This window comes from Dryas octopetala, chromosome 9 (genome assembly GCF_963921425.1).
Source record: "Dryas octopetala chromosome 9, drDryOcto1.1, whole genome shotgun sequence".
In the NCBI taxonomy this organism is placed as follows: domain Eukaryota; kingdom Viridiplantae; phylum Streptophyta; class Magnoliopsida; order Rosales; family Rosaceae; genus Dryas; species Dryas octopetala.
This window is the reverse complement of record NC_141374.1, coordinates 15,683,493-15,697,290: the sequence shown is the minus strand read 5'-3', so window position 1 is coordinate 15,697,290 and position 13,798 is coordinate 15,683,493. Positions and strand designations below refer to the sequence as shown.

The 13,798-nt window shown below is 35.7% G+C and overlaps 2 protein-coding genes across 3 annotated transcripts; both read left to right on the top strand.

Annotated features, from left to right (window-relative positions):
- Positions 1 to 3,329: 3,329 nt before the first annotated feature.
- On the top strand, positions 3,330 to 5,110 carry LOC147274755 (Transducin/WD40 repeat-like superfamily protein). The gene is made up of 3 exons (XM_086256091.1): positions 3,330 to 3,339; positions 3,630 to 3,959; positions 4,100 to 5,110. The coding sequence occupies exons 2-3, from the start codon at positions 3,632 to 3,634 to the stop codon at positions 4,825 to 4,827; spliced, it is 1,056 nt and encodes a 351-aa protein (XP_086112217.1). The 5' UTR covers positions 3,330 to 3,339; positions 3,630 to 3,631; the 3' UTR covers positions 4,828 to 5,110.
- Positions 5,111 to 7,095: 1,985 nt separating this feature from the next.
- On the top strand, positions 7,096 to 13,558 carry LOC147274754 (uncharacterized). 2 transcript variants are annotated; one of them, XM_086256085.1, is made up of 14 exons: positions 7,096 to 7,583; positions 7,741 to 7,876; positions 8,033 to 8,169; positions 8,483 to 8,684; positions 8,827 to 9,065; positions 9,170 to 9,281; positions 9,513 to 9,657; positions 9,861 to 10,003; positions 10,160 to 10,326; positions 10,597 to 10,896; positions 10,987 to 11,048; positions 11,312 to 11,526; positions 11,873 to 13,200; positions 13,302 to 13,558. In XM_086256085.1, exons 1-13 carry the CDS (start codon positions 7,374 to 7,376, stop codon positions 13,069 to 13,071), a joined length of 3,267 nt encoding a protein of 1,088 aa, XP_086112211.1. In that variant the 5' UTR covers positions 7,096 to 7,373; the 3' UTR covers positions 13,072 to 13,200; positions 13,302 to 13,558. The 2 variants fall into 2 exon arrangements, with proteins under 2 accessions (XP_086112211.1, XP_086112212.1); XM_086256086.1 differs by lacking the exons at positions 7,096 to 7,583; positions 7,741 to 7,876 and having other exon boundaries at positions 8,036 to 8,173.
- Positions 13,559 to 13,798: the final 240 nt, after the last annotated feature.

Genomic DNA, 13,798 nt, shown 5'->3' with positions numbered 1-13,798 from the left:
ATTATAGATGGAGAAAGTGCAAGTGTGAGGCTAGAGAGGGCGTAGGCCATCGATTATAATTAGTTTCAATTATTTAATTGTTTGCATTAATAATAGTTAAGGACTCTGTGTGCAGTAGAAGAAAGAAGTCAAAAGTCAACTAGAATCAAATTGGGGAAGTATTAATTAATTAATTAATTAATTACTTAATTAGATGTTAAGAATTAAGTTGGTTGATTGATGTTGTGTATTGGGAAGTGTAATTTTAGCGTACGAGCAAGGAGAAACTGGAGACTGTTCACCTGAGTTTGCTTCTTTTCAGACTCTGATAGTGACCTTGTCCACGCATTTGTGAGAGCGTTGGAGTCACTTTCCATGGACTCATTAAAGTACTGAATAGTGGCCATGTCAACCATGAGGTCCATGACCCACGCAGGCACAGGCTTATTGGCCATGTCAAAAAAAAAAACAAGTAGGGCAATTTTGTTTGGCAATGTTACACTAAATTGTTTTATTATTTAAATTAACTGTTAAATAATATTACTGGTTTACTATTATTATTAAAGTGCCATATAAATTATGAGAGAGCGTTAAGCCTTTGAGTAAGATGTCCTAATTTAAATGAGAAGAACTTACCTGCACCAGGTGCAGGTGGTATCATACCACCTGTCATCTCCTTCCCTTCCCTTCCCTTTTCTCTCTCTCTCTCTCTTTTTTTTTTTTTGGTAATATTACATATTCCATATCAAAGACATTGGTAAGTTATTCTCAATTTAATAAGAAGCAAAAACACTATCCCTGGATACTATTAGTAATGAAGTTCAATAAATGAAACCATCTATTTTTTTAAGTCCTTCAATTTTTATAAAAAATTAGTCAAATTAATAATTATTTAGTCATCTAAATTAAATAGACAAATACAGTCTGTCAAATAAATTGAAATGATATTGATAGTAATAAACTAACTAAATAATTTCTAATTTAATTGACTTATTTTTTATAAAGATAATCTTTAAATAATACCTTCAAATATAAATAATTTCGATCGTTGAATTGTAGGTTCAAAACATATATTCTTACTTTTCTTAAAATAAAAACATTATTACTTAAAGCTTTCTTTGTAGGAACATTCTTACTCGAAGCTTTCTCTGTACATTATAGCTATCATCATTAAGATTTATGATTAATTTTCGGTCTAGTAGTCACTAGTCATTTTATCAAAACAATGATTATTCAAGCAATATTGCATGGCCACTCCACAATAGTATCACTCCCTTCCATGCAAACCACCAGGTGGAGTCCATACTATTTCCGCTTAGATATTCTTCTTCAATATATGGAGTAATATTGCTTGAACAATCACTCTTTGAATCACAACTTACAATTCTAGATGATCAAATTGGTCGAATTGAGTTCATAGATACAAAATTAGAGAAATTTGACCTACTTTTTAAAGTTTGATATCCTAATTTATTGAATTTTTAAATTGGACAGTAATTTGATAGACAAGTTATAGTTGAGTAAAAGTTAATATTGATAACGTAAATTTAATCATAAACTCTTTCTTATATTGTACTTTGTACATAGACTCATAGTGAAAGGTGGCAAACCTGAACGGCTGAACCCACTCCTATATCCAAATTCCAAATATGGTTTTATGATGTTATTAACGAGTAAGCAGGTTTATGCATGCGAGATAAGGGAGTTTAGGCATTGAGGAAGCCAGAGGAATAAAACAAGCACATATATCGCATAATAAGAGAAAGGGAGTTGCCCACTTCATACGCTACCCACAGTCACTGAATACTTACTGTGTGACTACATTACATACAGATACAGACTATACAATGTGAGTATGACGAGAGACTAGAGCCTAGAGAGAGAGTTGAGTCATGACTCGTGAGTCACTGAGTGAGTCAGTAACTAGTGATTCGGCGAATGAACTGATGTATCGGAATCAGATCACTTTGTTTCATTGCTGATGTCACCAAAATATTCCTGGATTATCGTGACTATGTTTAGATCAAATGTTATTATTCTCTTCCCGGGTAGGCTCCATTTCCATTTGCTAATTAATATTCAAATCTCCTAATTGAGGCAGCCCTCCTTGTTTTGTTGCTAGTTAATATGTTTAATAATAAGCTTATGAAATTAATGATGAAAAAGTAGTAAAAGTTTATACTAAGTAGGATCATAGATCGATGGCCGAATCAGAGTTGAGAAACGTGATCAAAACCTTAGCACTAGAATATAAACTGATTCTCCACAACCTTATGTCTCCTAAAGCAATTCTTTTTGTGGAGACGCTCCTACCATTTTATATAAGCAAGCAACAATGAATTATGTAAAAGACTAAAAGTTGCACAACACAACCAGTACTACGTAGATCCTGGGGTTGTGTGTTTCATACCCAGTGCAAGTTATAAATGCATATATATGATATTAATCAAATTTTGAAAAGGTAACTCAATGATATACGATATAAAAGTTGATGATTAATTATTAATAAGATCGAAGTATTTTAAGATAAAATTTCATATCTAATGAGTTCATTAAACTCTCACTCACCTTGTGTTAGACAGTTAAATTGGGTACAATATCAATGCAGCAAGGTTGAATTTAATAGTGTGTCTATGCTGGTCCGTTGCCCAATAATATGATTTTGGATATATGGATGAATGGATCATGATTATTTTTGTCCCAAGCAAAGAGAAAAATAAAAGAGTATATGACATGTTTACTAATTCGTAATTGGAATCAAAATAAGAAATTAGATTCTGATTACGAGCTACTCATGTTCATGTGTTTAGTAACTATATAAGAATAAAAATACAAGTGGGGCTCACATGATATCAGGAATTCAACTCCTTATATTGGAGGAATTGGATTCTTGTGTAGAGAGAGGTATTATGATTCTTGGAGAAACAACCCATCAGGAGTTCAACTTTTTTTCCTATGATACCCTCACATTATTTCTATAATTTTTTTTAAAACAAGGGCATTTTAGTAATTAAATTGGTTTCAATTCCGATTTCGGTGAATTAGTAAACAACTTATATGGAATTGGTACTATTCCTATTTTGATTTCAAATAATTTAATAAACAGCTTTAATGGGAATTCGGATTTTAACTCCTACTCGATCCAATTCCTTCTCAATCCCATTCCTAAACATGCCATAAATGTGATTGTGATTTCTCAGGCAAAAATAAAATAAAAAAATAAAAACACAAGTCTGGCCCATGCTTGTAATTTTCCCAAAGGCCAATTACTCCAAGCCCATATAATAATACTTGCATAACTTGCTTTATAGCCCACCAACCCCTACTTTTTAGTTGAGGAACAACCGCCAACGAACAACGGTAACGTCCTCTTCTTCTTTCGTCGTCACTCCTATTGTATTCTGGCACTTTCTTTGATTCTCTCTATGCTTCGTATAAGCTTATAGATTTATTTTTCAATTTTGTTTTACCATATTCTCTTTATAATACCATTTAAAAGTTAAGAATATTTTCCACCCAAAACGGCAAAACCACACTTATACTTTGCATTATAATCACTTCAAGTTGTGCCTGTAACTTGTTTGACAAAATGCCTGTGTAGTGCTGAATCAACGTAAAATGAGTGTGTAATTTGTTTGAAAATAATCTAGGAATGGACGTGGCACATTGCTACTTAGACGGCAATGCTGATGCCGTGGACTTCTGTCCGCACGACTCGTACCGCCATGTTCTGGCAGCTTCAACGTACACATTACACGAGGGTGATAGGCCGAGCCGGGCCGGAAGCATATCGCTATTTAACGTTGATGCTGACATGGGTCGCCTTGATTTGCTTCACCGCATGGACACTGCGGGAATATTTGATATAAAGTGGAACCCAGTTGGAGGATGTGTGAGTTCGAGTCCTCTGCTTGCTCAAGCTGACGCTGATGGTTACTTGAGAATTCACGGTCTTGGTTGCTCTTCGGATGAAGCACAAGGTATGATATGGCTAATGGCTATGTCCAAGAGTTTACATTTAAACCATTTTTAGAGCCAAAAATTTTATGTGCTTGTTAAGTAGTGGCAATGAAGATGGCTGTTCTTCTTTTATAAGTGTTATTATGAATTTTCGGTGCAGGGTTTTCTTTGAGAGAGGTCAGTGATGAAAAAATCAGTTCTTCCATGTGCCTTTGTCTGGACTGGAACCCTTCAGCCACATCTATCACTGTGGGGCTTTCGGATGGTTCTGCCTCGATAGTTTCTATAGTGGAATCCAAGCTTGAGACACAAGAAATATGGAAAGCACATGATTTTGAGGTTTGGGCATCTTCTTTCGATATCCACCAGCCCCAGTTGGTATACACTGGTTCGGATGACTGCAAATTCTGTTGTTGGGATTTGCGAGATGGTCCTTCCAAGTTGGCATTTCAGAATACCAAAGTCCATAAAATGGGAGTCTGTTGCATAGCCAAAACCCCCAACGACCCCAATACCGTGCTTACTGGTAGCTACGATGAGTACCTAAGGGTATGGGATGTAAGATCAATATCAAAACCGGTTAATGAAACCTCTAGTTGGTTAGGAGGAGGAGTCTGGAGAATCAAGTACCATCCCTTTGTAACCGGTCTAGTCCTGGCAGCTTGTATGCACAATGGGTTTTCAATTGTCAAGATTAATGGGGATAAAACTGAAGTCGTTGAAACATACAGCAAGCATGAGTCACTTGCATATGGAGCTGACTGGCACAGGGAGGGATCATTCCATGAAGGCAAAAGGAGTAGCACTTTAGTTGCTACCTGCTCATTTTATGACAAGCTTCTTCGGATATGGATGCCAGAAAGTGATTTGCAGGACTTTGTGTTTTGAGTACATCTTTTTAGTTGAGTTGGGAATGATCCAATGGTGTCACTTTTGGGGATTCTGCATTACCACCTTCATAGGTATGCATTAGTCATGTAACCTATTTTTTCTTTTAATTGATATAAGAATTCAAGTTCTGGATATTTCTAAAATTAAACAATGAACATGGTTACTACTTTCTGAACAAAAGCTCAGACAGCAACCCATGAAACAGGGTCTGCTTTTGCTACTGCGATTATTTTTCAGTGGAGAATCATTAATCATGACAGCTATATCTGTCTTTTTTGTATTGATTACTTCAAAGTAATTCGAGTTCTGGGCCTTCTGGGCCTTCTGGCTATGTTAAGATTAAACAATAAACATGGTCACTATTTGCTAAGCTCATACAGAAACCCATGAAACAGGGTCCTGCTTTTGCTACTGAGACTATTTATAGTGGAAGGGCACTTTAACCGACTCCATTTGTATAACTTGAACCAATTTGACAATTCAAGGAAATTCTTGAGAAATAGATGCACTGTAACGTTTGCCTTTTTCATGTTTTATTAATGTCTCAATTGGTCTTTGAATGCATGTCGGGTAGACACGGTAAAAGGGCTTAATACTATGGGCTTCACCTGGATTTGGACCTAACCCAACTTTTCAATACAATGCCTAATGATAGTATAGAGTTCAGGCTTGCTGAAAAATGCCGTTGAGCATTTGAGCCATCTTTCAATGCACTCAAGCTACTGCACTAGTCTGGTACTTGATCTCCAATTTTGTTCAACCCATTTTTACTCATATCTACAGCAAGCCAACAGAAAATAGATTTGCTGCACATGTGAAGGCCATGCTTGTGTACAGATTGCTCCTAGTAGATAGCTCGAAGGATTATTCTTTCATTTTGTCTCCTTTTATTTTTGTCTATTTTGATCATTTTCCTGTTCTAGTAGCACTGTAATGCATGTGAGAGAGAGATAATGTTTTTGAGGTGGAGGGTTTCCATCACCTTTTATCTCATAGTAAGCATCAATGAATTGCCACTATGGTTCACAATTTGACAATCATCTTCGATTGTCAATTTTTGTCTTTGTTATTTTCTTCCAAGGCATATGTGGGGCCTAAAGTAAACCACAAGAAGACGGAATCACAATCACTCCCTCGGTTTATTAAATTCCTTTCTGGTTTACAATTACTGATGGTCCCAATAGCAAGCTGTACACTCGTCCTTTTGAAAAATGCAGTGGAAAACATCAGAGAAAGAAATAAACTGTTCAATCAATTCTTCAATAGGCATGGTCTACAAATTATCATAATTTTGGCCTTTGGCTTATTCAATGGAACTTATTCATCTTTTGAGAATCATATGATGATTAGGATTTAGCATTTATTTTCTTCTGCTTTCTTGCCAACCAATGATTGTTCTTTGTGAAGCAGAACAAAAATTTTACAGAAAATTCTATTATATAGACCCACATAATACATTTTTAAAGGTTCAATTTTACGGGTTTGCTTTTTGATTACTAAGCTATAGATTTTCTTAATGTTAGATGTATTTGTATGTTATACGGATATTCTTACAATAGACGGAACTCAAATTCTACCAACTCAATCCAAACTCTTCCCAATCTCTTAAAAACAATATGAAAACTGTTCAAACCAGATTGAAATGTGAGAAATCATCAGTTATTAAGAAAACAAAATGTGTTGGACAGGGAGGTATATTATATCTTACTTGACTAAATTTATATTAGCTGGTCAAGTGGGGTCGTTGGATCGGATCTGCTCTCACACTTTATGATATCCTAGCCATTTGTAGCAAAATAATATATGAAGCAATAAAAAGTATAAAGTGCTGAGAAGCAAAACTGCCAAAACATGGGTCTGTGTCCTTGGAAGCTGTCCATGCACGTGTAAATGTTTTTTTACCCCAAATTTTGAAACAACAAAAACTAATGATTTTCTCCCAATATGCTTTGCTTTTCATGTCTTGCTTAATTGTATTGGATATTTGTCTTGTTACCTGTTTAACATGATGTGTAAATGTGTAATCTTATTTAACACAAGCAAAATCATTGTTTAGGAGCTCATCCCACTTAAAAATTTCATGTCCAATATTTTGATTAAATGAGCTCTGCTGCTGCAGATCATTTATAGCCGAAAACAACAGTGATGCTTCTTTCTGTCTCTATCATCTCTCTCTCTCTCTCTCTCTCTCTCTCTCTCTCTCTCCCTCTTATCTCTCTTTAATTTCTACCAAGAAAACTCTTGTACTCTCTCTCTCTCCCTCTTATCTCTCTTTAATTTCTACCAAGAAAACACTTGTACTGCTATGCCAGTCTCAGCTCTCTAGTGCACTCTGCTTTATCTGAAACTTCATCAACCAGTAACCACTAATATATTTTCTCTAATCTCTCTCTCTTAACACAAATATATTTTCACCACTATCATGATATGGTGCCCTGTTCTCATTGTTAAAAACTCTTTAGGCAAACCCCAGAAATGTTTCTCTTTTGCTTGTAGATGTCAGACTCCAGACTTCTTGCACTGAATTTGAGGTTTCATCTAAAATGGGTTTGCTTAAAATTTCATGGCCGGTTTTTCTTCTTTGGGTTTTTGCACTTTTGAGTTTAAAAGTACACTCTGATGGGTCAGAGGTCTCTGTTAAGTTCTTGAAGGCTCCTCATGCATTCTCTCATCTCAACTCAGCCACATTTGCTTTTGAAGCTTTGCTTGGTGGGAATGCGAGCACCTGCACAAATTGTAGTTTCAGTTGCAAGGTATGCTAAACTCTACCACTGCTTGAAGCTAGTTTTACTTTGAATGTTGGGTGCCTTCTCTCTCTCTCTCTCTCTCTCTCTCTCTCTCTCTCTCTCCTTGGAGTTCTTTTCATTCTTTTACTAAAATTGAAGACCTTGTCTATGTTTTATGATTCAGCTGGACGATGGCATTGGTTCATTTTGTGGAACTAGAAAGGTTTCGTACTCAGGCTTGCAGGATGGAAATCATACACTTGAGGTTTGCACCAATGGGCCTCAAGGAGTTGGCTGTGCTGCCTATAATTGGACTGTCGGTTAAGAACACTTTCCCTATCCCTTTTCAGTAATTATTATTATTTTGAAAACGTATTGGCAAGTGAATCAACTTTAACTGTAAAATTCTGTGCTAGTATACTTGTTTTTGGCTGGAATTGATTCTGTGCTAATATGAGTTATATCTATTTCTGCAGATACAGTACCCCCAACAGCAACTGTTACTGCCTCTAGAACATTTACAAATGCTTCAAATGTTTCTGTAAAAATTTCTTTCAGTGAATCCTGTATTGGAGGAGGAGGTTTTGGATGTACATCTGTAAACACCTGCAACGTGAGTATGTGGCCAACTGAAAATTCATATGGTACTCAATGTTTAAGCATGTTCTGTTCTGTGCCTGTCATATGACTATGATCAATTTTAGTCATGATTTTATAATAGGTGGACCTCTTCTGCACTTTGCCATTCTTATAAGAGTCATAATAGTGTGATTGGTACAAGTACTCCGTGCACACTTGTTAATGTAAATGGGCTTGTACAAAATAAAGCCAACTAGTTGGTATGGGTCCTCTGGCCAGTAATATTGTGTTGTAAGAACAAATGAAAAGAAATTTGATAGATTTCTGTTTATTGTTTATCTTTGCAGCTGCTAGTCTATGGTGCTGGCCAAGTTATACCATCTTCACTTAATATTCTGAAGCCAAATCTCCAATATTCTCTTGTTGTGGGTTTATCATCTTCTGTTCAATATGGACGAGTGATCCTGGTAATGGATAAAAATTTCTGCACTGATGCTGCTGGAAACAGATTTGTCAGAACAGAAAATTCAAGTTTCTATGTACATATTGGTGAGAGTTTTTTGTTCATTCTCCTTGTACTTAAAATTTAGTTTTCGTTTTCTTTCTTCAAAAAGTTGTAGCCATTGTTTCACAAATGAAATTACACTGTCAATGTTCTCAAAATGTATTCTTTCATGGATTTGTTCTGCAGATAGAAGAAATGTGTTTGTCAACCTGAGGATTCATATTCCTGAAAGGCTACTTCAGCTTCATGGTGAAACTAGAACAGTCCAGGCAACTAATAATTATAATAACCTAAAGATTTATATGTACTTCTCAGAACCTGTTGTAAATTCATCTGCACAAATTTTAAATTCTCTCAACATAAGTCAGGGATTACTTCTCCCTGATAGCAGAAAGGACCTTGGGAATCGCAGATTTGGCTTTGTGGTTAGTTGGTTCACAGATTTGATGTGCCTTAATATGTATATTCTGATGTCTACATATGTTAGAGCTATCTCTCCTAATCCTTGGGTTGTGGTCACCTGATTCAGGTTGCAAATATATCCAGCATTGATATAATAACAGTGAGCCTGAATTCAAACTCGATAATAAGCAGACAAGGGACTCCAGTTTCTCCAATTTCACCAGCAACTTTCCTTTTTGGTACGAACTGCTTTTGTTTTGGAGAGTTATGCAGGAAACCCTTCGAATGTTAATTAATTTTGATGTCTATGTTAATAACACCATCTCTTTTGCTCTTTGAAATGTTATAATCTTTATATTGACAAAAGGAATTCAAACTTTTGTTTTGGCATACAGTAAATTTCTACATGTGCATACACATAATTGATATTTGGTTCTTTTCTCCTATTGCAAATATGGACGACAACTTAGATTCTCAAAGGCCTTCTGTGAAGTTGAGTACAACCTCAAGTATGAGAACAAGAGAGCAAAGTATCCCCGTAATAATAAAATTCATGAAGCCTGTATTTGGTTTCAACTCTTCTTCTTTATCACTCTCAGGAGGGCGTTTACAAAGGCAAGTAATTTCTCTTTGCCAACCTTCCTATACAAAGATGCATGCATACATGTATTACATTGCGTCCCATACAGTTTTTTATTTTTTTTATTTGGCACAGTACACTTACATGATAAATCAATAGTGTACTTAACTACTGTTTCCATGAAGTCTATTGTATACTTATTTTTGTACATCCTTTGATTATCTTTGTTGTTCTCCAGCTTCCATGAAATAAGTAGGAGCACATATGCTGTCGAAATAGAAGCAGTTGATGATATTGTTTCTGTCAATGTTCCCGAAAACGTATCTGGGGATGTTGCTGGAAACAAAAATCTGGCATCAAATGTTCTTCAAGTGACACACTGTAAGGAATTTTTTGCTTGTTAATTATTATTAGCAACTCAACTGTACAGTGCTTGAATTTAGAGGTTTTTTCTTCTTGAGGTGGGGGTGCTTATGTTTTCGTTTTACTCTTTTTTCTAGTTATTCCATTGTGTAAATTCATGAACAATATATGCAGATTCTGTGCCTATGATATCTTCTGTCATATCTGCATTTGCTACTGCTCTCTTTGCGCTGACATCTGTAGCTGCGGGGGTGCTCTCTATTTCAACTGCAAGCCTTCAATCTCTTTGGGCATTTACCAGACCATATTCCTTGACATCTGATCCAGCAAGAAATCTTTTTGTATGACACTGAACTTTTGTGATGCTTTGTCAACTTAATAAATGGAAGACCCTAAGATAGTGTACCGTGTACGTGAGGTTTGTAGAAAATATATTGGTACTGAATGCAAGGAGAATATTCAATGGCCTATATATATAATGCCTGGCATCTAGCCTCTTTGGAGTGCCATCTTTTCAGAATATCTGAATTAACAATAGATAATTCTATGATTAACCCTTTTTCCATCATTGTAAAACGAATTAAGTATTTTTTCCTTTTACTCTTATCCAGAGAATTGCTTGTCATATCCAAGTTTTTGCACTCTCTAGATGGTTGGCGGTTACGTTGCCAGTTGAGTATTATGAATTTTCAAGGGGTTTACAGTGGAGTATTCCCTACTTTACTCTCCCATGGGAAGCTGGGAACAACTTCCCAGTCTCTAGCCCCTTTACCAGTTCAAATTCCTACATGACTGAAGATTATGGTTCAGAAATTTTCCAAAGCATGCAACTAGAAGAAGAGAGTTTTAATAAGGCTACTGCAGTATATGGGTTGCCACTTACCCCAACGGAATACAGATTGTTTTTTGAGGTGATAAACGTTTGCTTTTCCTGTAACTAGTTGATTCTTAATTTCCTATTAGTATGAAATGGATATAATTATGATAATTGCATTGTGCAGTTGGACAGTGAAAATATTAAACCTGAAGCTGAATATCTCTCCAATTCTTATAACTCAAACAAGTAAGTTTAACCAGTGGTATCACTCATATATGAAGTCAGGTAAAATAAAATTATGAGGCAAAAAATTAGTGAATATGCCAACGAAGTAAATTCAATCCAAATTTCTCTCATATGCAATCTTTTGAAGGTTTTGTTGATTAGCATTGCTAAATATGTTAATCATGGTCTACTTACAGTTTCTTTTATTTGATTCATGACTTGTTTTAAATCTCAAGTTCAAGTACCATAGAAAGTATTATTTATAAAGATTTTATTTCCTATAGGTGGAAGAATTTTGATAGATCCATGTTCTGGTTAGCTGTGATTTGTGGTAGTTTGATGCTGTTACACGTTTTACTCCTTTTTATTCTGAAAATGAGGAAGAAAAATTCTGAGAAACAGAGCTGTTATGGAGCACTCACATTCCCAAGATTTGAGATATTTCTTGTAATTGTTGCATTGCCTTGTATTTATGAGGCCTCTGCTTCTCTGGTTAGAGGTACTTTTGATATTAAATTCTCTTCTTCCTGCTCTCATTTATCTAATTTTTGCCTTAGGCAGGTATCAAAACATCTTTAGCTTTACTTGTTCTAATACCGTGATAAAGACGACATTACCTTCATTATTTTTTTTTTAAATTCTTAATATCTACAACCTTAAGGTTGCAAGCATTATATAGATTTAAAATGAGGCTTTGGGTTTGACTACTTAGTTTAAGTTATTTACATCAAATGTTAAAAAAACAGACAAAAAGAGTGGGAGTTTATCTCTATATTCTTTTGTTGTTATTACTTCTCTTTTCATGACTTTGGAGAAGTTAACAATTCTCACTTTCATGGTTTAAGGAGGAGCAACATCTGGGGTTATAGTTGGCAGTCTGTTGTTGGTTGTCACATCTTTTCTGCTGCTAGCCTTGCTCCTGTTCCTTTCATTTGGCATTACATTTGGAAAGCTACTTCAGTACAAGGAGGTGCATCAAGAAGGCCTGAAAATTCACTGGTATCAAGAAATTGTCCGAGTGACTCTTGGTCCGGGAAAACGAGGTCAGTGGACATGGAAAGGCCAACCAAACTCTGTTTCTCTCATCATTTTTGGCCCTCTTTTTGAAGATCTAAGAGGCCCTCCAAAGTACATGCTCTCTCAGATTTCTGAGGGCAACCCTCGCAAGCATGGCGACTGTATCATTGCCTCTGATGATGAAACAGAAGATGCAGAAGCACCTTTTATCCAGAAGCTGTTTGGCATACTCAGAATATACTTCACACTGCTAGAATGTTTGAAAAGGGTTTCTCTTGGGATTATGGCTGGTGTCTATATGGACAATCAGTCTTCTAAAACTCCTTCAGTTACCTTGCTGTGCATAACCTCTTTTCAACTTTTCTTCCTTGTTCTTAAGAAGCCTTTTATTAAGAAAAGGGTTCAGTTGGTTGAGATCATCTCTGTTTCCAGTGAAGTAGGCTTATTTGCAACTTTCTTGGTTCTCTTGGAGAAGGAATTTTCAGCCGGCGACAGGACTAAACTTGGACTTTTCATGCTATTACTGTTCTTAGTTGGATATGTTGCACAGATGATTAATGAATGGTATGCATTGTATAAACAAACAATGCTGTTGGACCCTGCTGAGAACTCGTTCTTAACTGGTTTGAAATTGGCATCAATCGGATGCCTCTTGTTATTCATCCCGCAGAAATTGATCAAGAACTTGGAAAGCAAGTTTCAAGTGAGTGAACCCGCAGAGGGAGCGATAAGGGATCCTAGTTGTTCTACTGACGGGAACCGGATCTCTAGGAGTAGGAGCTTATCTACAACTGAGAAACCATGGCTAAAACAACTAAGAGAGTTGGCAAAGTCTAGCTTTAGTAAAGAAGGAAGTGGAAGTGGATTTCGTCAAAATGATCCTTCAAGTAGTCATACAAATACTAGGTGGAGTGGATTTTGGAGCACCAAAAAGAGTGGGAGCTCATCCCAAAATTCTTCTGCTGATTTCAAATCAAAACCAAGAGGGTTGTACAAAGATTTAGAGGCTATTTTTGCATCTAAGTGAAACAACTCCAAAGTGTTCTACAATTGCTAATGTCTCTACAGATAATGTATAGTTAAAGAACTACTGCTAGCTTATTGCTAGGATTGGGATTTAGGGATGTTGTAAGGCACGGGACCCTCACAATGATTGGTTGGTTCTCTCTCTGATCCGTCTCTGTTCGTCTATCATATTTCAAGTCTCTCTAATCTCTCAACATATTACTGATAAAATTCTTTTTTAAAAATGTGCAGGCATTGACTAAAGTCACTAAATCTACACTATTGGATGTGCACTCAATTCCATATATGAATGTCAAATTAAGAACTTGTTGGTTTTCATATATACTAGTATTATATGGAAAGGACTGATATAAACGATGAGCCTTGGAGCTTGTATTCCATGCATTTTTGTTTGTGTAACTCTATGCTAATGCTGTATACCAGTTTGTCTGAAGGAACTGTTATTCTTGAAGGTTTAATGTACTGTTGGATACTTGGATTCACCAAAACGTTGTCATGGTATGTAATCATCTTTGAAAACACCAATAGATTGTGGGATGAGAGCTTAAACATGTTTCATGGTTAGCCACTTATTAGCCATTGGTATATCTCATTGAAGTGCATGAATCAATTATCAGTCTTATATTGTTTATATAGAATATCCTAAAATAAGAATTTATAACTATCTGGATTTTTTATAATAATAAATTACAAAATTAAAATGAATGCAATTTTATTTATTTATTTTG